The 24,375-nt window shown below is 40.2% G+C and overlaps 1 protein-coding gene across 2 annotated transcripts; it reads left to right on the top strand.

Moving 5' to 3' along the window:
- Positions 1-542: 542 nt before the first annotated feature.
- Positions 543-22,077, top strand: LOC139171964 (UDP-GlcNAc:betaGal beta-1,3-N-acetylglucosaminyltransferase 9-like). 2 transcript variants are annotated; one of them, XM_070760514.1, is made up of 2 exons: positions 543-622; positions 20,622-22,077. In XM_070760514.1, the coding sequence occupies exon 2, from the start codon at positions 20,686-20,688 to the stop codon at positions 21,931-21,933; it is 1,248 nt and encodes a 415-aa protein (XP_070616615.1). In that variant the 5' UTR covers positions 543-622; positions 20,622-20,685; the 3' UTR covers positions 21,934-22,077. The 2 variants fall into 2 exon arrangements, with proteins under 2 accessions (XP_070616615.1, XP_070616616.1); XM_070760515.1 differs by lacking the exon at positions 543-622 and adding an exon at positions 8,979-8,998.
- Positions 22,078-24,375: the final 2,298 nt, after the last annotated feature.

Genomic DNA, 24,375 nt, shown 5'->3' with positions numbered 1-24,375 from the left:
TAGAATAGAATAGAATAGAATTCTTTATTTGCCAAGTGTCATTGGACACACAAAGAATTTGTCTTATGATTATACTATTTTTTAAAAAAGAATAAAAAATGTCCAGCTTTTGGCAAGGCAATTTCAGCAGAGGTTCTGTGTACCGAACGAACGCTCCACCTCTGCCAATTTTTTTGGCTATTGCTGGCAAACATCTGTATGGGGCAGGCTACCAAGAGCACAGACAAGCCTTTTGACCTGAAACATCTGCTCAAGATGTCACGTGAGTAGGACCAGAGGCCAACTCAGCTGCCTCGCTTTATAGGCGCAACTGGGATTCTCCTTCCTCGGCAGGCGTGCACACGCAGGGGAGCAGCTTTGGGCTGGAGTGGGAGGAAGAGCGGGGTGGAGGCGGTCAGCGAGCCCTGTTCCCAGGCAATCTTGTTTTAGGAGAAGCAGACCCTGAGTGAAATGCTCCAGATGGGGAAAGCAACAGCAGCTCTCTTGCTACAGCTCAGCTACGTTTCCCAAGCGATACGTGGAGAGGGATGCCAGGACTAACACAATCCAGATGTGCCAAGTTGGCAACCGTGGGGCGGAGGAGCCTTATGGAACAGAGGCGGACGCTGGGAAAGCTGTAGAGGTAAGAGTTGAGGTTTTGCTGGGGATTGGGAGGATTTGCTTTAGGCTGGGTGATTGACACATTTGGAAAGGAGAAGGTCCTGCGGGGTTTTTTTGGACCCACTGCACTACTTCAGTGTTTCTTTCTCGTCTCCCCATCATCAGCAAAGGGGCATAAAGATCCCTAGCACCACCCCAAAATCGACTTCCCCACAGCCGTGTGTTTTTTCTCTTGAAGGGGCGGCAGGGCTGAGCTGATCTCCCAGCGAGTCAAGAAAAACAGGGTTTTATTTTCCAAACATTTCCAAATTTTAAGGACACGTCTGCCCAAAAGGCCACTCGCGCCCCACCCTGCAAATAAGAAGCCAATAGATCATGCATCCTAGATTGAAGAACTTTGCATCCCTAAGGGATAAAATGCAACAAGCAAAATAAATAAAATGGAAACAAACAAATAATAAAAGCCTACATTCAACCCTAACAACAGCAAAAAGAAAAAAAATGATAATGTACAAAAAAGGAGGAAAAAGTGGTCAATTAAATTTAACATGTAAATCTAGGATAAAACAATAAATCAAAGAATTTCATGTTCCAAACAGGAAAACTGCAGAAGGAACTATTTTGTAATTCACTTGTTAACTTCACCCAGGCTAATATTCCTGGAAATTGATGCCTGCATATTGCATGCAATGGGGTAGCTGAAAAAAGATCCCAAATGCAGTGGCTGTGGTGGGGTTATGAGCAATCCCCCCCCCCCACATTATCTCTCCCTGCACCCCTTTTCTGGTCTTCACAGGGAAGCAATGAGACAAAGTCCTTGATTTATGAAAGATATCAAGTGCAAGCACCTTAAATCAAGGAGAAAGGCAACCTAGCATTAAGGAGAAATTTCCTAACAATGAGGACAATTAACCAATGGCAGTCTAATGAAAAAAAGTGAGGAAGAGTGACAACTGACTTCCAATACTTGAGGGGCTTGTGAGGAGGAAGAGGGGGTTGACTTATTTTGCAATAAGGCAGAACAAGAAGCAATGGATGGAAGCTCATCAAAGAGAGATGCAACCTAGAACCGAGGAGAAATTTCCTGATTGTGAGATCAACCAGTGGAACAAGTTGCCTTCAGAAGTGGTGGGAGCTTCATCCCTGGAGGCTTTTAGGAAGAAACTGGACCCCTAAGGGATAAAATTGGTTTGAAATGGTTCAGGGGTTTCTGCTCGAGCAGAGGGTTGGGCTAGAAGACCTCTGGTGTCCCTTCCAACTTGCTATGCTGTTAAATATATGTAAGTCTTAAGTGATCTTCCTTCCTTCCTTCCTTCCTTCCCTCCCTCCCTCCCCCCCTCCCTCCCTTCCTTCCCTCCTTCTGTTAGAATGCAGTATTGCAGACTAACTGCACCCACAGCCAGAAGTTCAATCCTGACCACCTCAAGGTTGACTTAACCTTCCATCCTTCTCATGTTGGTAAAATGAGGACCCAGATTGTTGGGGGTAAGCGGCTGATTCTGTAAAGTGCTTAGAGAGGGCTGTAAAGCATTGTGAAGTGGTATAGACACCAGAGGGTTGTTGTGAATGGCGAGTATTCTGAGCAGAGTCAGGTTACAAGCGGTGTGCCACAAGGGTCTGTTCTGGGTCCTATTCTTTTTAATATGTTTGTGAGTGACATAGGGGAGGGTCTGGTGGGGAAGGTTTGCCTATTTGCCGATGACTCTAAAGTGTGCAATAGGGTTGATATTCCTGGAGGCGTCGGCAATATGGTAAATGATTTAGCTTTACTAGATAAATGGTCAAAGCAATGGAAACTGCAGTTTAATGTTTCCAAATGTAAAATAATGCACTTGGGGAAAAGGAATCCTCAATCTGACTATTGTATTGGCAGTTCTGTGTTAGCAAATACTTCAAAAGAAAAGGATTTAGGCGTAGTGATTTCTGACAGTCTCAAAATGGGTGAACAGTGCAGTCAGGCAGTAGGGAAAGCAAGTAGGATGCTTGGCTGCATAGCTAGAGGTATAACAAGCAGGAAGAGGGAGATTATGATCCAGCTATATAGAATGCTGGTGAGACCACATTTGGAATACTGTGTTCAGTTCTGGAGACCTCACCTACAAAAAGATATTGACAAAATTGAACGGGTCCAAAGACGGGCTACAAGAATGGTGGAAGGTCTTAAGTATAAAACGTATCAGGAAAGACTTAATGAACTCAATCTGTATAGTCTGGAGGACAGAAGGAAAAGGGGGGACATGATCGAAACATTTAAATATATTAAAGGGTTAAATAAGGTCCAGGAAGGAAGTGTTTTTAATAGGAAAGTGAACACAAGAACAAGGGGACACAATCTGAGGTTAGTTGGGGGAAAGATCAAAAGCAACATGAGAAAATATTATTTTACTGAAAGAGTAGTAGATCCTTGGAACAAACTTCCAGCAGACGTGGTAGATAAATCCACAGTAACTGAATTTAAACATGCCTGGGATAAACATATATCCATCCTAAGATAAAATACAGAAAATAGTATAAGGGCAGACTAGATGGACCATGGGGTCTTTTTCTGCCGTCAGACTTCTATGTTTCTATGTTTCTATATAAGTCTAAGTGCTGTTGCTATTAAAAGGTACTGAATATTCTGATTAGATCTGTTTGGGCTCTTAAAAATGAAGGCAGCAGAATGAAACAATTATGAGATAGCATTGAGACAGTGGCATGAGATGCAATGACAGTTCTCAACTTATAGCCATTCCTTTGGTGACAACTAGTCAAAAAGTGATAACAGCTTTGAACACAAGTGACTTATGCCCAGTCCTCGAATTTACGACTACAGTGATCCCTCGATTTTCGCGATCTCATTCTTCGCGAAACGCTGTATCGCGATTTTTCCCACCCGATGACGTCACTCTCTTCCTTCCTTTCTCATCTTTCTTTCTCTCTCTCTTTCTCTATCTTGCTTCTTCCTCTCTTACACTCTCTTCCTCCCTCTCTCATCTCTTTCTTTCCTTCTCTCTTTCTCTATCTCCCCCTCTTGCTGGCGGGCGGCGGGCGGGCGAGCGGGGGCATCAGCGAGGAAGACCCAGGGAAGGTTCCTTTGGCCGCCCAGCAGCTGATCTGCTCGGCAGCGCAGTGAGGAGCCGAATCGGGGTTTCCCCTTTGCGTGGGCGGCGGGGAAACCCCGATCTTCGTCTGCTCGTTGCTGCTGCGCTGCCGAGCAGATCAGCTGCTGGGCGGCCGCAGCAGCAGCGAGCAGACGAAGATCGGGGTTTCCCCGCCGCCCACGCAAAGGGGAAACCCCGATTCGGCTCCTCGCTGCGCTGCCAAGCAGATCAGCTGCTGGGCGGCCGAAGGAACCTTCCCTGGGTCTTCCCCGCCGCCCACGCAAACTCCACCATCTGCGCATGCGCGGCCATGAAAAAAGGGCACACATGCGCAGATGGTGTTTTTACTTCCGCAACCCTACATCGCGAAAAATCGATTATTGCGAGGGGTTTTGGAACGGAACCCTCGCGATAATCGAGGGATCACTGTATTGCAGAATCCTCATGTGACCACATGATCAACATTTGGGCATTTGGCAATCAGTACACATCTGCAGTGTCCCCAGGTAATGTGATCTCCATTTGAAACCTTTTCTGCCGATGTCCATCAGTGGCAGGAGCCGAATTCGCTGAACCTACGTTAGCAGCTGCAGTGATTTCCTTAACGACAATGGTGAAAAGGTCATAACGCCGAGCACTTAACTCACTTACCCTGTTTCCCTGAAAATAAGACAGTGTCTTATATTAATTTTTGCTCCCAAAGATGTGCTACATCTTATTTTCAGGGGATGTCTTATTTTGTTTCAATTAAGAAGAATTCACATTTATTGCTGAACAAAAAAAATGAACATTTATTATATCCTGTATAGTAGTTGTCCTCACAAATCAGCATAACCAGACAAACTGTGAATCCTATGAAGAATTTCTTACTACTACCATACCATTATTTTCATGTACAACAATTAACGGTATGGTACATTTATCAATATTTACCGTTTGAACAGAAACGAAACGTCTCCTACGTCTTATTTTCGGGGGATGCCTTATATTAGGCAATTCTACGAAACCTCTCCTAGGTCTTACTTTCGGGGGTGACTTATTTTCGGGGAAACAGGGTAACAACCAACTTGCTTACCAATGGAAATTCTAGGCCCAATTTTGGTCGTAGATCGAGGACTATAGCTTGCTTAACGGGATATATGTTATAATATATAATTAAATAAAGATTGCCTGACTGGCTGGGGAATTCTGGGAGTGAACTCCAAATCTTTTAAAAGTTACCAAGATTAATGAACATTGCTCTAAACATTTCCTGTGATTTTGAAAGTTTGTCAGCACATTTCCTTGAAACAAGACGAGTCTCGGGTATTTTGTATAGAACTGTTGTATTTTACTCAAATTTATTTTTTTTAAAGTAGACATTTGAGAATGCAAGTCTGACACATTCCTTGGTAATATTTAATAGATCTTTAACAGACTAACAGAGTTGGAAGAGATTTTATAGGTTATCTAATCCAGCCCAACACACCCAAGTAGGGAATTATTTACACCAACAGATTTTTCTAGGTTGGCCTTTTCAATCTCTTGAGTCATTCAAGAGGATGCTTCTATACCAGTATTTTTCAGCAATTTTTAAGAGGTTTGGAGTTGAACTCCAAACCTCCTAAAAGTTACCAAGATTTAAGGAATACTATTATATACATTTTTTGTGATTTTGAAAGCTTGCCAACATATTTAATAATAATAATTAATAATAATAATTTATTGGATTTGTATGCCGCCCCTCTCTGTATTTCCTTCAAACAAGATGAGTCTCAGGTATTTGGTATAGAACTGTCATATTTTATTAAAAATCATTTTTTAAAAAAAATAGAAATTTGATTATTGGGCTCGAAACAAAAAAGTTTGGTCTGCCTGACAATGATTTGACTCTTTAAAAAAAAAAAAAAAAGTTGAGCAGGGAAATTGGGCACATGTGCACTTTAATCTTTATAGTTGCTGTCCTTAATTGCTTGCTTCTTTTAGTCTTTTAATTAGTGCTAAAACATGGAGAAACATTTAACCTATTAGCATCATAATGCCGTAATGCTAAATCAAATACTGTACTAACAGTTATAATTTGACAATGATTAAAACCTTATCTCTTTTACATTAAAATAAACCCCAAGAGCATATAATACTAGAGTGCTATTTTAAAAAAATCTAGGAGTAAACTTTCTGAAGCACTGCTTCTGTTTCAAAATCTTATTGTAAATGACTCTCATCTTCTAGAATCATAAACACTTTAGTGATATTTCACTAATATTTCACTGCTCTTTTTAATCAGAGCTGTACCTTTGTTTTCATTCAAAGCGATGAAAGGGCAGCAATATCAATATCCTGGAGGCCTACCAGAAATTGTTAATAAAGATCTCACCTACAAAAAGATCTTGATAAAATTGAACGGGTCCAAAGACGGGCTACAAGAATGGTGGAAGGTCTTAAGCATAAAAGTATCAGGAAAGACTTAATGAACTCAATCTGCATAGTCTGGAGGACAGAAGGAAAAGGGGGGACATGATAGAAACATTTAAATATGTTAAAGGGTTAAATAAGGTTCAGGAGGGAAGTGTTTTTAATAGAAAAATGAACACAAGAACAAGGGGGAACAATCTGAGGTTAGTTGGGGGAAAGATCAAAAGCAACATGAGAAAATATTATTTTACTGAAAGAGTAGTAGATGCTTGGAACAAACTTCCAGCAGACGTGGTTGTTAAATCCACAGTAACTGAATTTAAACATGCCTGGGATAAACATAGATCCATCCTAAGATAAAATACAGGAAATAGTATAAGGGCAGACTAGATGGACCATGAGGTCTTTTTCTGCCATCAATACTCTTATGTTTCTAAGATTGCGCTAAGATTCCAAATATATTTTTGTCTCCCATCAAATCATGGATAGAATATGAGAAGAAAGAGCATGAAAATAGTGAGCCGTGGTGGCATTAAAAAAAATCAATTATAATTCTGATACAAATTATAATATATGCCTATACAATATATCCAATATACATCGTGATTTATTCCACTGATGATGCTGAGTCTACCATTTTTTAAACATGGTTGCATCTAATCGAGATTTTCAGACTGTAGCTCAGTGCTTCTCAAATAGTGGGGCAGGCCCTGGGGCGGGGTGGGTGGGTGTGGAGCAATGCCAGAGGGGTCGCATGGCCCCAGGGAACCTACTTTATTTTTGCCGCAGGGAGTGGGGTTTTTTTGCACCGAACAATAGCACACAGCACAGAGCAGGAGATATGAAGTGCAGATACAAACTCTTAAGAGACCCCATGGAAAAATATTTAACAGGGATGAAAAGAAAGGAGGAGGGAGACGGAGATAATAAGACAAATGTAAGTCTCACGAAAGCTAAGACGAGGAAATATGATGAAACGTATGTAGCGCTTGGCATCACTGTGACTACGGTGGGAGACAAGGAAAGACTGGGATGTTTACTGTGTCTAAAAATGTTGGCAGTGGACAGCATGAAGCCAAATAAATTAAGGCATCACTTAAACACATTACAACCCAATCACACTGTTAAGCCGCTTGATTTTTTTCACCAAAAATGTGCCGAACATTGCAAACTATCATCCTGGTGGAGTGCTTGGGTGGGTGGGTGAAATGTTTACTCCTTCCTGAGCACTGGTGTAGCCCAATACACCCCTGTCTTCACCTCCACTGAACTTGAGCAAAAGTAAATATGCAAAGGGCCTGTGGACATAAGTCACGTTCAATAGCGTGCAAACTCCTTATTCTGGAATCTCTGCTGGATTCTTTGCTTGCCTCTGCAGCATGCTAAGCAAAAACCTCTGGAAACATGGGCTGAATATATTTATCGTCCTATCACGCTCTCAATCAGATTCTTAAATTGACTTAACAGCCACAACTCTATTGCTGAAATCGTATCTTCTGCAGTCTAATTTGGAGCGATTTACATTCAGTTTGCATCTATTACGTAGATCCCCTCCTCTCTGTGACATCCCCTCGTATACTTGTAGACTGCTATCATGTCAGCTCTGGCCCTCCTCTTCTCTAGGCTATCCATGCCCAGTTCCCTCAGTCTCTCTTCGTAAGTCTTGGTTTCCAATCCCTTAATCATCTTGGTTGCTCTTTTTTGCACCTTCTCCAGAGTTTCAATGTCTCTTTTGAAGTGTGGTGACCAGAACTGAATACAGTACTCCAGGTGTGGTCGGACCAAAGCATAGTACAGTGGTATTAAGACTTCCCTGGTCTTGGAGTGTATTCCCCTGTTGATGCAGCTTAGGATTGTGTTGGCTTTTTTAGCTGCTGCTGCACATTGTTGGCTCATGTTTAGTTGATTGTCCACCAAGACTCCGAGGTATTACGTGCTCTTGTGTTGTTGTTGTTAAAGGTGAAGTAGTCACTGACTACTGATGTATGATGTATGATTTTATGAACAACAGTTGAATCAGTTTGGAGACAACGTAGTTGTAAATTTTCTAGACGTAGTATTTGAAGTCTGGAGGAGTAGGGAAATTTGTTACGTGAGCAGGAGTGGAGGACTCCTCTTGTGAAGTATTTCTGGACTCCTTCAATTGTATTAATGTCAGTTATGCAGTGTGGGTTCCATACAGGTGAGCTGTATTCTAGAATAGGTCTGACAAATGTTTTGTATGCTCTGGTTAATAAATCAGTGTTCTTTGGCAATGGGCTCCAGCATGAGTCCGTAAGCTTGGAAGACAAAACGTCTGGTTCTGGGGACCGATGCAGATGGGTCTTTCCTAGCTTTGTGGTTCAGCTCTTGTGGGATCTCTAGGTTTTCCACCTTCTGTTTGTGGATATCATTTTGGAAGCTGTTCGTGTTTGGAAAATCAAAAGCAGAATTCCAGCTGAAGACATCGGAACCAGCCCTGGCTCTCTTCTCTATGATCCTTTCATTAATCAGCTTTGATTGGAAACAGTCAGAAAAATGGGGGGACAGACACAGATTGTTTTTCAAACCCTGCATGGATCTGGCTTCCTGTTTTGCACAACCAGGCCAGATCCAGATCGTTTCAAATGTTGCGTCAGATGCCTCGGCCATAGGCTAGATGGGCTGGGCCTTCCTTATGTTAATATGCAACAGGAAACGGTTAGCCTCCCTTTGCTCGCTCTTCTCCTCTTAAAAAGAAAAAGAAAAAAGGGCCTTTGGAGAAGGTTGCCGGTTGCAAAATGTGTTGGAGAAGACTGTGATGGCTAATCTGGCTTTCCCCTGCGGCACCCATCAAGTCTGCACTGGCAGGAACAGCCAACACCCCAGGCAACAGGCTCAGGATTCACAAGGACCTCCACAGACTTGAAGACGAAATGAAATAAAATTCAACTGTGAGACAAGTAAGGTGGTACACTTAGGCAAACCAAAAAAACCAGGTATCAAATAGGTGGAACTTTCAGGAGAAATTTCCCGACAGTGAGGACAGTTAGCCAGTGGAACAGCCTGCCTCCAGAAGTTCCATCCCTGGAGTTTTTCAAGAAGAGACTGGAAAGCCATTTATCTGGAATGGTGTAGAGCAGTGATGGCGAACCTTTTTTTCCTTGGGTGCCAAAAGAGAGTGGGCATGCACTATCGTGCATGGGAGAGTGCCCACACCCATAATTCAATGCCTAGGAAGGGTGAAAACAGCTTCCCCTGCCCACTGGAGGCCCCCTGGAGGCTGGAAATGGCCTGTTTCCCAACTTCTGGTGGGCCCAGTAAGCTCGTGTTTTGCCCTCCCCAGGCTCCAAAGGCTTCCCTGGAGCACAGGGAGGGTAAAAACGCCTTCCCCCATTCCCCTGGAGGCTCTCTGGAAGCCAAAAACACCCTCCCAGAGCCTCTGTGCAAGCCAAAAATCAGCTGGCCGGCACACACATGCACATTGGAGCTGAGCTAGGGAAACAGTTCACGTGCCTGCATATATGGCTCCATGTGCCACCTGTGGCACCCGTGCCATAGGTTTGCCATCACTGGTGTAGTCTTCTGCCATAGGCAGGGGGTTGGACTAGAAGACCTCTAAGGTCCTTTCCAACCGTCTTATTCTGTTAATGTTATTTTCTGTTATTTTCTTTTGATGGTGATTAAAACACTCCATAGCTTAGAATCAAGAAAATGGTTCCTTCTGTGCTCTCCTTACCAAGATTTCTAGTTAGACATTTCTTGCCTTTTTGTTTGTTTGCTCCGATATTTTAAAGGTGGTCCTGGACGTGGGAGAAAGAGTTATTGCTGAGCGCGCAGGAGGTTGGCCTGCTTTCCGTGGCCTTCAAAATATTAGCCAGCAAAATCTGTTCAATCATGGAAATGTTGGCGTGTCTTCGCACAAGAGTGGGTTCCAAGGCCTGCGTTTATTGACTCACGCCGTGAAGGCAGCCAAGAATCACATCCAAAGTTGTCATATTTATCCTGAATCTTAAGTGCCAAGCCAGCTTCTCACTAAAATCCTCTTTAATCCAGGGTTGAAACATCACTGGGCCTTTCTATCATCTTCTTTTTGTGCATTAAATTCTCTGCCCGGACTGGAAGAAGTTCTCCAATTGTATGCAGAATTATTTCTCTTTCATAAAAACAGCATAGCTTGCATAAGTCAAGACTGAGCAGTCGAAGTCCAACGGGTGGGCCTCGGTTTGCTGGAGGGACCCAGAAGACACTAAAGAAATGAACAAGTTTTGACACGTCCTCCAAAAATCAAGACTTTGCATGACTGGTAATCACATAGAATCGGCCTCCTCCAGGTCCTGTCGACTAAACAATGTAGGTTGGCGGGAGCACGGGAGAGGGCCTTTTCTGTTGCCGCCCCAGTTCTATGGAACCAACTCCCCCATGATGTCCACACTGCTCCCACTCTACTGGCTTTTCGAAAAGCTGTTAAAACCTGGCTTTGTCGACAGGCCTGGGGGCAGTGAAGTTAACAGCAGCTGTGCCCGAATTATATTTGGTTGATGTGTATGTTGTTAGATTGATTTGGGGTTTTTTAATGGGCTGTTAGGGTTACAGGATGTTATTTATTATTGTAGTTCGACTTCTTTTTATTATTGTACTGTATTATTTTTTTATTGTTGTAAACCACCCTGAGTCCTACAGAATTGGGCGGCATAGAAGTGAAATAAATTACATTAAATTTTCCCACCAAGATGGTCCCTATTTTTCTTTTTTTTCTTTTTTTATTTTTTTTTTTCTATTGTAAAATAAAGTTTATTGAGTATATATACAAAACTATATACAAAAACAATACAAACAGTATGGACAGGACAGGGTGTTCTTATCATATGTATCTAATTGTTATTCTCATTAAGGTCGAACAAACCATATCTAACACTAACAAACAACAAAACAAAAACAAAAACAAAAAACAAACGTAGGACGCCCCTCCCCCCCCCCCCTCTGCCAACCTGCAGTTATATTTATATTTCATTTTTCCGGTTATATTTTCAGTGGTATCCTGTTTCTTAAAATTTGCTTGATCTATTAGTCTAGTGTTTCCTTTTCTAGGTGTTGGGTTTAAAATTCTGATTGTTATGTTTCTGGTATATTCCTTCGTATTGAATAAATAAATAAAAGAATAGAATATCGGCGAGCAATCAAATAAGTTGTTCTGTCTTGTTCTTCTCCTCCCTTCTTTTCCTTCCTGGTCTCTTTGTAATTTGTTCTAGTTTCTTCTCATTTCTGTCTCTCTCTCCCTCTCCTCAATCCAGTTGTAAAATTTATCCCATGTGGTTATATTTTCTGTTTCTTTATTATCTTTCAATTTTTGTGTTAGGGAATCATATTCGGCGCAGTCAAATATTTTTTTAATTATTTCTCTGTCTGATGGTACCTCCTCCCTTTTCCAGTTTTGAGCTATTGATATTCTGCTTGCTGTTATAATATGTTGAATTATATGATAGTCTGTTTTCCTTATTTTTATGCCTATTATTCCCAATAGGAAGATTTCTGGCTTGAGAGGTAGGTTTGTGCCCGTAATCTCGAATATCCAATGTTTTATTTTAGACCATAATTTTTTTATCTTTGGACAGCTCCACCAAATATGGAAAAAGGTTCCCGACGAATTTGAACACCTCCAGCAATTTGGTCTGGTTTTGGGAAAGATCTGTGCTAGTCTTGATGGCGACATATGCCACCTATAGAACATTTTTATGCTGTTTTCTTTGAATGATACTGACTTCGTAATTTTATAATTTTTATTCCAAATTGTCTCCCATTGATCTATATGGATGTTGTAGCCAAAGTTCTTTGCCCAGCTAGTCATTGGGTCTTTAGATATTTCCGTTTCCATTTCATACATTATTAAATAGCTATATATTCTTGTAATAAAATGTTTATCACTTCCTAATATAAGTTTATCCAGGGGAGTGTTGTGTGTTGCTATTCCTTCTTCTTTAGTGTCTTTTTGCCATTTAGAAAATATTAGCCTATATGGCCACCAGTTCAAGATTATGTTCTGCTCTGCTAGCTCTTCTTTCGTTTTTAAATTTCCTTCTGTAGTTAATAAGTGGTTATAAGTTATCATATTTTTTAATTCAATAGTGTTCGGGTGAGTAAGAGCTTCCAGACTGGAATACCATCTAGGTATTTTTGTATAATGGTCCTTTTTTAATTTAAGCCATGTTGTTATTAAAACATCTCTGATCATGTGGTTTTTAAAGTAAATCGGGATCTTTTGGTGCTGATTCCATAGCATATTGTGCCAACCAGAGAGTAAGTCATGGCCTTCTAGAGCTAATGTTCTCTCTGCTTTAAGATCTATCCAGTCTTTTATCCATAGCAAATTACAAGATAAGTGGTAAATCTTAAAGTCCGGTAATCCTAGACCCCCTTGTTTAGTTCTATCTTGTAGCCATTTTAATCTGATCCTGGGCCTTTTGTTGTTCCATATGAATTTAGAAGTGATTTTGTTCAATCTGTTGAAGAAGTCATTGTTTAATTTTGTTGGGATTGTTTGAAAGAGGTACAAGAATTTCGGCAGTACTGACATTTTAATTGTCGCTATTCTACCTAGTAATGAAATTTGCAACTTGTCCCAGTCTTTTAATTGTTTCTCAGTTGTCTTTAATAATTTTTCGTAGTTATCTTCTTTAATAGTACTACATTTTTTTGTAAGTAAAATCCCCAAGTATTTAACTGTTTTGACTATTTTAATTTTCAAAATTTCTTCCAAATCATTTTCCTGCTCCTTTGTCATATTTTTGGTTATAATTTTGGTTTTTTGCATATTTATTTTTAAACCTGCTACCTCGCCGAAATCCTCCACCTCTTTCATAGTAAATTTCCCCGATTCCAGTGGGTTTTCTAGTATCAGGGCCAGATCATCCGCGTATGCCTGTAATTTAAACTCTTGTCTTTTAGTTTTTAATCCTCTTATTTTAGAGTTGGCTCTAATTTGTCTTAGCATAGTTTCTGTAGTGAGAATATATAGTAATGGGGAAAGTGGGCAGCCTTGCCGAACTCCTTTTTCAATCTGGATTCTCTCGGTTAAATCTCCATTTATTGCTATTCTTGTGTGTTGTTTGTGGTAAATTGTCTCGATCATTCTTATAAATTTGGCACCAAATTTCATATGTTTTATTACTTCTATCATAAATCCCCAATTTAGATTGTCGAAAGCCTTCTGGGCATCTAGGAAAATAAGAGCTAATTGTTTGTCTGAGTGTTTTTCATAAAATTCCAATACGTCTAATATTATCCTCGTGTTATTCCTTATATGCCTGCTGGGTAGAAAGCCGTTTTGGTCAGAATGTATCTTATTATTTAAAACTGTTTTTAATCTGTTTGCCATTAAACACATAAAAATTTTATAATCCACATTTAGCAGGGAGATAGGTCTATAATTTTGGATTCTATGTTTCTCTTCTTCATTTTTAGGAATCAGACTTGTAAATGCCTCCATCCATGAGTTGGGCATTAGGCCTTTTTCTAGGACTTCATTATAGAGTGTTAGTAGGAGATCTCCTAACTCAGTGGAGAATTCTTTATAGAATTCAGAAATAATGCCATCTGGGCCTGGGGCTTTATTGTTTTTTAGATTTTTAATTGTTTCCTCCAATTCCGTTATCGTAATTTCTTTGTTTAATCTTTCCCTTTCGTTGTCTGTCAATTCTCCCGGTTCCGATTTTGTTATATACAATTTTTGTTTCTCTGGGGTTTTTATTTCCCTTTTATATAATTCTGTATAATAATCAGTAGCAATTTGTTTTTTCCTTTCTAGAGTGAATTGTCTTTCTCCCCTATTATCTTCTAACGACTGAATATATCGTTCCTTTTCTTCTTTTTTTAGTTTGTGGGCAAGCCACCTGCCCGGCTTGTTTGCATTTTCGAAGTAGTCTAATTTAGCTCTTTTTATTTTCCCTGCTAACTCCTCCTGAGCCATTAGATTGATTTGGTGAGTTAATTTATCCTTTTCCTCTGTGAGTTTCTCATTCGAGAGATCTTGTTGTATTGCCATTTCTAATTGTTTAATTCTAACTAGATAATCTTTAATCTTTTGATTTTTAATTTTCTTTACTCTAGAGGAGTATGATATAGTGATTCCTCTTAGATATGCCTTTAAGGTGTCCCATAGATTTTGTACAGAAGTATCGTCATTCCAGTTATCTTTTAGAAATAGAATTAGTTCTTTTTTAACCTGGTCAGTGTAATTTTTTTCTTTAAGTAATAATTGGTTCAAAGACCACTTTTGAAAGTTTTTCCTTGGTTCTTTTATCATGATTGTGATTGGGTGGTGATCTGCCCAAATATTGGGACCAATCTCCACTTGTTCTGTATATTTATCCATGTTCAGGTCACCCCAGGCCATATCTATTCTTGACCAGGATTGATGTGGGTTAGAAAAAAAGGTGTATTCACTATTCCCCTGGTGTCTTTCTCTCCATAGATCCATAAGATTAAATTCTCTTGTTAGTTCAAAAAATTTGTTAGGTAGGATTTTCCTATCCTGAATTTTTTTTTTAGATGTTTTGTAGTCTTTTTTTTTATCAGTGATCGCGTTGAAGTCTCCTAATATACACACATTCTTCGCTTCTAATTGTATTAATTGATCTTTTATTTTTTGGTAAAATTCTGATTGGTTTGAGTTTGGGGCATATATCACCATCAAGACTACAAGACTTTGACCAATTTTGATTTTCAAATTGAGTATTCTTCCGTCGGGATCAGCAAAGATTAGCTCTGGTTGTAGCCTCTCTTTTACATACACTGCTATGCCTCTTTTCTTTGTTTCTGCTAGCCCCGTAAACAGTTTCCCTAATTTTTTATTCTTAAGTAGGTTTTGATCTTGCGATCTAATGTGCGTTTCTTGTAAGCAGATTATGTCTGCTTCTTCCTTCTTCAATTTAATCATCGTTTGTTTTCTTTTTATAATTGAGTTTAGTCCGTTTATATTAACTGAGAAAATTTTTAATAATTTCATATTTATTTATAAAGGATACGGGGAGTGAGAGAGAGAGAGAAAAAGAAAGAGGGAGGGAGTAAAAATAATTTGCTTGCTCGCCGATGGGCTCCCCTGTTGTGTATTATTTATCTAAATGTATGGTCTGTTATGGTTGATATTGTGTATTTTCCTTTCTACTTCCTCTTTGCTGTTGCTCTTGTTGTTACTCTGTTTTCTTCTCTAAAACTAAGATCCTTCTCGCTTTCTGCACTTTGTTGTCCTTGCTCGTTTTCTTCTGGTCTGGTCTGAGGGATTCCTTCAGGGCCAAGTGTGTTTTCTCCTTCTAGGTTTTGTATAATAAAGTTGTCTGCTTTTTCGAAAGAATCGATCTTATATTTTCTTCCTTTCCATGTCACCAACAAGCCTTCTGGGATCAGCCATCTATATGAGATTCCCCTTCTCATCAGTTTAGCGGTCAAGAAGTGAAACTCCCTTCGTCCCTCTCTAATTCTCTTGGGTACCTGCTTTAGTATAGTTATTTCTCTGTCGTTAAACAGAATTTGCTCGTTTCTTGTGTTTTTATAGATCGCATCCCTTGCGGTTTTTTTTGTGAAACGGATATGTACCTCTCTTGGGACTTTGTTTTTTTTGGCATAGTTTGTCTGGATCCTGAAGACCTCGTCTATATGATTTTTTACTTCTTCTTCGTCTATCTGCAGATTTTCTGATAAGATTTTTACCATTTTAGAAGTCAGATCTTCGTCCGCTTGCTCGGGGACGTTTTGAAAACGGAGATAATAGGAGGCTTTCTCCATCTCTAGGACCGCCACAGCCCCTTCCAACTCCTTATTTTCCGCCCTTAGTCTTCCCTCAACAAGAACGGTGTTTTTGTCTGCTTTTATTATGTTTTCTTCCATGTTTCTGATTTTCAACTCATGGTTATTGACCGTTTCTTGGATTGATCCCATTTTTGCCTCTAGGCCTTCGATTTTATCAGCCATCTTCTCAAAATTTTTATTGATTTCTTCTTGGTTTTTGGCCATTGTTTCTTGTGTTGCAATAGAGGTCTCTTGGCTTCTAGCCATAAATTCTTGGATCAAATCCAGAGAGGCTTGGATTGACTGTAATGTTGGTAATTGATTTTGTTTTTCTGTCAAGGCCATCTCTGTAGTCTGTTTCAAGTTGAGGGTGTTCGGGCTTCCTGTAATGTTTGTTTTCTTGGCTGTTTTGGTAAAGGTGGTTGACATATTTGGAGGGAGATTACTTATAAAATTAATAGTACAAGGTTTGTTGTTAAATAATGCCGTTTTCTAACAGTGTTTAGTTGATAGTTAGTCTGCTTCTTTTTCTCATAAGCGGGTTTACAAATTTGAGCCACTTCTTCTTTTGCCCTCAGACCATCTACCTAAGCTTTCTTTTTTTTTTTATTTCATCGTAAATTGTCTAAAATGTTTAAATATCTTACTGCTAAAAAAAAACCTAAATCCGTTTCTTATTGAATTTACTAAATGAATGATTTTATGTGTAGTGTGTCTTAACACTGTTTAAATGTTTTGGTTCAGTCAATAAATAAGTCTTCCTCTGTTTTCCACTAGACCACAATTCCCAGTCACTTCTATCTTTTCAAGTCTTTTCGTTATACAACGTATATTATAAACAGGTTGATTATATAAAAACAATTAATTAGATTTCAGCTGAAGTACCAAATATCATAGATTGTAAAAGACTTGTATATCACTTTGTATGGCCCTTTTTAGCGTTAAAGATAATTTTGTAGGGTTAAAAATTCTCTTAGTGCTAATATATTTAGTGTACTTATGTTAATATATTTAATAAACTTATATAATTGATCTTCAATAAATATTAAATATTAAATATTAAATACTATGTTTTAAATATTTAAATATTAACTTTTAAATATCAACCATTAAATGCTAAACATAAAATTCTACCAAATACCAATACAAATCATTGAGTCTCTCAGGTCTCTTAAGTCTGTTTAGTCTACCAATAAGTAATAATCAATATTAAATATTTTTCTACTTGCATTTTTACATTCTTTCGAAGGTTGTCAGAAGCTGGGGCAAGTAACAGGAGCTCAGTCCGTTATGCAGTGCTAGGGATTTGAACCACCAAACTGCTGACCTTTCTGATCAACAAGCTCAGCGTTTTAGCCACTGAGCCCCCGCGTCCCCAGCCACCTTCCTAGTCACATACAATTTAAGTAGAAAGAATAGATACACAGCTTTTGCTAGGAAGTATAATATGTGGGCAGTTAAAAGAGGTTGGGGTTAGGTTGCAGAAATCTAGTCAAGCCAACAGGGGGTGGCAAAGAGGGAAGAAATCTGTGATCCTTTGCTGCCACCTCGTGGTGGTTCAACATTTTGCAGCCCTGTATTGGTAATTTAAAATTAAGATTAAAATCGAGCTCTGACACGTATGCCAGAAACCAGAAAGAAAAAGAAAAAAAGCAAGGCCAGAATAAAATTTATTCTTTGTTTTCCTAAAGGGTTTCCAGTTTCTAAAAGCCTAAGCAAAACCTCGATCCAATTTAAATTATATTTATTTTGGTAAATTGACACGATTATTCAACAGCTGGCAAGTCATTATTTCTCCTTCTTCTGTCACATTAAAAATTACAATTTGGCACAGGATAGGGATCGGCTCTGCAGGATCCAGAATTAAAATCTATGCAGAGTTGAAAACACTTCTACCCTCTTCCAATTTTTTTTATATAGCTACACACCTTAAAAACACTGATTTTGAAAGGGGGGAAAAAAGCACAGTAGTAGGAACATAAGCTATGAGCAGGTTAAAAAAAAAGGTCAAGATGGGAGTTGCAATGCCATGATTGAATCCCTGCATCTTTTTTTACGCCCTCGTGATATATTTTAGAAAGAATAGGACTTTCAACTTCACAGTCCTAACTTCCATCTTTAATTCCCACCACCCATTACACCACGTGCAAATCCCAGTCAATCCAGATAAACTCCTTTGGCCGGGAGAGATAATTCCGCTCCGTCCAACACTATGAATGAGGGATGATTGATTGTTTTATGCTGGGTCTTATTTTTATTTTTCTTACTCTTTTAACTGTATTGCACAATTTTTGTCTTTGCCTATACTTTATTTCTGTAAGCCGCCCCGAGTCCACAAGGACAGCCTATAAATCTAATAAATAATAATAATAATAATAATAATAATAATAATAATAATAATAATAATAATAAAATAAATGCTTTCTTGAAATGGGAATGTGAATTTTCCACCAATCAAAATGTATAAATATGTATGATTGCTATATTTTAAGGTATGTGTGTATTGATATACAAATGGAATTGTGGAGAAAATTTTTAAAACAAAACTTTAAAAATCCAGATCAGTGACTGTTAAGACAGTCCAATGATCAAACTTTCCCAAGCCGAATCCTCACGAATTATCTTGCAAGAAGCCGAAATCAGACAGTTGATTCCAACAAACGATCCATGGTTCAGGGCCATTGTTTTTGTAATATATCAGGCTGCAACCTCTTTAATCAGAGCCTTACCCTCTTGCTTGGCAAGGAACCACATAAAATGCCTTTGCCCTTTGCATCACACTACTCATAGGATGCAATGGGTTTGCTTAACTATTGCAGTTGTTTGCATTTGTGACACGTTCACACTTGTCAAGAGTCTGCAAAAGACACTGTAAAATCAGGCCAGCCATGAGTTAAGACAGGCTGTAGCTCAAGGATTTCCTCGATCTAACCGTTGTTTTGTGGGGGCTACTCTTCCCGCTCCACGAGACTGCTTTCTACATCACTCTGATGTCATGTATTTAACGCTGTGGACAACTAGGCTGCTTCCCTGATCAGGCAGTGGAAGTAACTGCTGGATGGGTTTGGTCTGGCTTGTTTCCTCTACCATCTATTGAACGTTCAGAAAGGTAAACGGGGACAGATGAACTGTCTTAACTAACACATGACCTGGAACAATGCCGTCTGGCGGGACCCAGGGGAAGAGCCTTCTCTGTGGCGGCCCCGGCCCTCTGGAATCAACTCCCCCCAGAGATTAGGACTGCCCCCACCCTCCTTGCCTTTCGAAAGCTCCTAAAAATCCACCTATGTCGCCAGGCATGGGGAAACTGATACACCCCTTAGATATTATGGTTTTTTATTTTTGGTTTGTTAGGTTGTATGATTGTTTTTTTTATAAGGGTTTTAAATTGTCTTTTAACATTAGATTTATACATTGTGTATTGTTGTTGTGAGTGGCTCTGAGTCCTCAGAGAGGGGCGGCATACAAATCTAATGAATTATTATTATTATTAACTGTATTTCCAAAATGAAACGGGCTTGATTAAGTTATTGCTCCTAACTTAAGAGGCTGAAAAATTGGGTGAGTCTTATACTCTGAATGTAGCTTTTATTCAGCTTTTTTTTCCAGCCCTAAGGAGGTGCTAACGTGATCTCCCGTGCTTTGCTAGCTAAGCGATCTTCCCTTTGCCTGCTTCTTTCATTGACAATCAGCTGAGACTTTTTTGAACCCTAATTAACAATGAAGGGATCTTCTGTGCTTTGCTAGCAAGTGATCTTCTTCCTTTTTTCCAGACCTAATGAGGTGCTAACGAGTGAAGGGATCTTCTGTGCTTTGTTAGCTAAGCAATTGTCCCTTTGCCTGATTTTCTCATTATTTCTCTCTGAAGAGAGAGAGAGAAGTGAAGTGTTTTAGAAATTGTTTTATGTCTCCAACCAGGGGATAAAAAGCAAGCACGTGGCCTCAAAACCAGCAAACCAATATGCTGAAGCAGACTAAGGACCAGCCAAATGAATACAGTGGTACCTCTACTTAAGAACTTAATTCGTTCCGTGACCAGGTTCTTAAGTAAAAACGTTCTTAAGTAGAAGCAATTTTTTCCACAGGAATCAATGTAAAAGCAAATAATGCTTGCAAACCCATTAGGAAAGAAAGAAAAGCTCAGAAATTGGGTGGGAGAAGGAGGAGGAAGGAGAGGAGGAGGACAGTCGCTGCTGAAGGAAGGTGAGGTGAGCGCCCCCTTTTGCTAGACGCTCCGGGAGGCAACCTCGTGCCGGGTGTATGGGAGGCAGCGAGAGGGAGTCACCACAACAAAGTGGTTTATTCCCTCTCCCAGAGAAAGGAAAACGCTCCGTTCACTCTGGGCTGCCAAAGCCTCCTTAAGCGCCACCGAAAGGCTCCTCTGGCAGCCCAGAAAAGCCCGAGATGGCCGGGATTAAAGGGGGAATGGCAGGAAACTGGCTGGGCCTTCATACTGCTCTCAAATTTCCTGGGAAATTTTTCTGGGCTCGGGTTCTTAAGTAGAAAATGGTTCTTAAGTAGAGGCAAAAAAATCTTGAGCCCCTGGTTCTTAGTTCTTAAGTAGAGATGTTCTTAAGTAGAGGTACGACTGTACCTGGCAGGCAGATTATTTATACTCTGTTGTGTTTTATACTCTGAAAAATAAAGTAGCTCAAAGTTGCTGGGAATTGGACAGCATGTACAGTACATTTAATGAATTATTATGAAGTTATGATTAATACCCCAGCCCTGAGCGGAGGACATTTTTGAAATTCTGAATGATGGGGTAAAGTTTGTACTAATCTAGTGTGTCTGTCTTTGCAGATGGAGCTCTCCTGCAAAGGTTTCCCCTAGTGCTACGTTGGATATTTCTTTGAGATTCCTGGAAATGATGAAAATTCAACCCAAAAGCGATGCTATCTGCACACTTTGCCTGGTGATAGCTCTTTTCACCATGTTGTATTCCCAACTGGGCCACCCATCGCAGACAGAAGAAAAAGCAGAAGGCCAGAAGAAGATCTCAACCACGTTTCACCGGCATCTTCGTATTCCCTTTTCCCAGAAAGAGTCAAATGTAGAGAGTCACGCCTCGGAGCCTAGAATCATCTCGTTTATGAAAGGTGCCATGTTCGGAAGCCGGAAAGACCACGTCACCCCTCCGCCCTCCCCGACTCACTCCACCTTTGATTTTGGACTTTACCTAAGGAACAAGGACAACAGGAAATTCAACCTTCTCATTAACCAGCCCAAGAAATGCGCGAGAAGCACAGGGGCGCCTTTCTTGCTCGTCGCCATCAAATCGCTGGTTGAGGAATTCGACCACCGTGAGGTTGTACGCAAAACATGGGGGAGAGAAGGTCTAGTGAACGGGATGCAGGTCAAAAGAGTTTTCCTCCTCGGAGTTCCAAAGAATAAGACGACGCTCCCAACTTGGGAAAGTCTTCTCCGTCAAGAGAGCCAGTTGTACCGGGACATTTTGCTGTGGGATTTCCTGGATACCTTCTTCAACTTGACCTTGAAGGAGATCCATTTCCTAAGCTGGGCTGCTGAATTTTGTCCCAGGACCAAGTTCATATTCAAAGGGGATGCGGATGTTTTCGTCAACATGGAGAACATTGTCAACTTCCTGGAAAGCTGCAATCCTTCCAAGGACCTCTTCATCGGGGACATCATCTACAATGCGCGCCCAATCCGAAACCAGAAAAGCAAGTACTATATTCCAAAAACAATGTATGGGCTAGATATGTACCCAGCCTATGCTGGGGGTGGCGGCTTCTTGTTGTCCATCAGCACCTTGAAGAAACTTGCTCAAGCTTGCACCCAAGTGGAACTCTTCCCAATTGATGACGTCTTCTTGGGCATGTGCCTGCAGCGCATCAACCTGAAGCCTGTCTTGCACACGGGGTTCAAGACTTTTGGAATACCCAAACCTTCCGCAGCCCCCAACCTACAGACTTTTGATCCTTGTTTCTACAAAGACCTCATGGTAGTCCATGGCTTGAAGATAGCTGAAGTCTGGCTCATGTGGACGCTCCTGCACAACCAACGGCTCTCTTGCACCCAGAACAAGCTAATAAGGAAAGCTTTCCGATGGAAGAAGACGATCAAAGACACTGCCAAAAATTATGGTGCCTAACGGCTGGTGACCACCAGGGCTGGGTTTGCACTAGGAAGTTGAATTATTCGCCGTTGCTTTTTTCGGAGTCCACTCAGTACACTGAACCAGAAGCCAAGCAGAAACCATTTACTAACCCACAAACCAATAAACCAAGATTAACTCTAATCAAGCTTACCATGTTGTGTGAAGGCAGGTGTTAGGTCTTCAAGGGACCTGGATCAGTTCTGCTGAAGGCGTTCTTGAAGGCTGTATAGTGTAACTTTTGTAGGGTGAGATATTGAAACACAATAATGCAACCATCTTAGTTCATCTTTTATAGCCAATACCGGACATGAAGTCACCTAATACTGTATTTTTCATAGTATAAGACATACCTTTTTCCTCCTTAAAAGAGGCTGAAATTTTGGGTGCGTCTTATACTCCGAATGTAGCTTTTTATTTTAAAGCTTTTTCTTCCAGCCCTAAGTTTTGAAGGCTTGTTTTCATTGCTGCTTCCTACGAACAGTACAATGGGCAAACCGCAAGTGTATTTCCTGAGGCGCATGAATGGGTGGTAGCATGCGTGTGTAGGGGAGAAAACGGGCCTGGGCATGTGCTAGCATACACACATCCTTTTGGTATGCGAACCAAAAAAGGTTCACCATCACTGGTCTAGTCTCTTTTTAAAAACATTCAGTGATGGAGCAATTTCTGGTGGCAAGCTGTTCTCCTGGCTAATTGTCCTGTTAGGAAGTTTCTCCTCAATTCTGTTTTGTCTCGCTTTTAGCCACCCAAGAGCGAAGTAATAAATCAAACACACAAACTGATAACAGTAAAACAAAAAGGGCTCCTTTACATACAGAGGACTGTACGCCTCCTTGAATGCTAGACCAATGCTGATTTATTAATCCAGAAGGTCAGAGTTACTCATTCAAAGTCCACACGATATGTTCAGGCTTGTGCCAAAGCAATGCTGAGTTATTAGTCCAGAAGGTCAGAGGTACACACTGAAGTCCACACAGCCCTTCCTGCTTGAGTGTCAGAAAGTTCACAGAAATCCAAACCAAAACGAAACCATGCTACGTTTCTCTCTTCAAAACTCAAATGATAATCACCCATGCAATGTACTCCAACCATACCTTTTTTATCAGGGTTTCAGCAGCGTCATTAAATCTTACCGGCTGTGTTTCTACGCTTGCACAGCTGCTCCTGCCTTCCCAATATACTCCTCACCCGAGGATTCAGAATAGGGTTACTCATTATTTCTTCTCCTTCTGATTCCGAGGAACCTCTGGCTGGAGGGCTGGCTGAAACCATTCCCATCTGTCTCTGCTGTCTCTTCCTGTTCCTTCTCTTTCCCGGCCTCTGACTGGATTGCTGTCTGACGTATCTGCCTTGTGCTGCAGCCAGAGTGGTCTTCTATAAACAGATGACTCCCACTGCTCTTCATCAAAATCCCCAGCCACAGGAGCTGGACTGAAGCCAACCACAACAAATTCTGGGTTGCTTCTCTCCTTGATTAGTTTCCAATCATTATTTCTTGTCCTAGTCACTGGTGCTTTGGAGAATAGTTTGATCCCCTCTTTTTTTCTGGCAGAGCCTCAAATACTGGAACACTGCTATCATGTCACCCAAATCTTCTTTTCTTTACAATAGTCAAACTGAATTTATTATTTTTTATTGCCATTTTAATATATTGTGGTTTCCTTTTCTTTTTTTATAGATTATTTAAAATTTATGATGAGGTTGTTGGTGGGCAGTATACAACTAAAGAAAACTAATCATCTTCCTTCCTGAATTTGCTCCTGAAGATGAGAACTTTTTAAAAAATGATCTAATAAACACTATTCAGATTTACTCTGTTTTTGTGTTTGTGAGTCAGGAAAAAAAACTTGGGAGAATTAAATTACAGTGGAAGAAATAATTAAGCTCCGTTTATTTTCTAGAGCCCTCTGATCAGATTCCTTTAAGGAATGTGATTTTTGCTTTGATTTGCACGTAACACTAAGGGGGGGGGAAACTTTTTTAAAAGTTTCCAAGTTAGCCGTAGGGTCTGGAGAACCTGATTTCACCAGTATTTTGTGGGGAAAGAGGCCCAAAAGTTAAAATCAACATTTGCAAGTCAGATCACATCATCTGATGATTTTACCGCAGGGGGAAAAATCTGTTTCAAATTAAGAACAAACGGAAGATTGTTATTATGTTGTGCTGAAAGCAATTGTCTAGAGAAATAAATATTAGAGAGAGTAAAACATTTTTCTCTTTGTGGCTGGCCTAACCAACTACTGTACTTCAGGAGAGAGAGAAAAATGGCTGTTTGTGCAAGAAAGCAATAATGTTATAATCTTTATGACTGTAAATGCTTATATCCAGTTCACACAACCTGGTTATGAATCTGTGCAGCAAAACAAACAAGCCATAATTAGAATACAGTGCATGGTGGTTACCTAGAAAGGCTGGAAGGGACATTGGAAGTCACCA

Source organism: Erythrolamprus reginae, chromosome 9 (assembly GCF_031021105.1).
Source record: "Erythrolamprus reginae isolate rEryReg1 chromosome 9, rEryReg1.hap1, whole genome shotgun sequence".
NCBI lineage: Eukaryota > Metazoa > Chordata > Lepidosauria > Squamata > Dipsadidae > Erythrolamprus > Erythrolamprus reginae.
Note: the sequence above shows the minus strand (reverse complement) of the source record. Positions and strands in the feature narration are given on the sequence as shown.

Coding starts and splice junctions, on each gene's coding strand:
- LOC139171964 (XM_070760514.1), top strand. CDS start 20,686: ATGATGAAAATTCAACCCAAAAGCGATGCTATCTGCACACTTTGCCTG.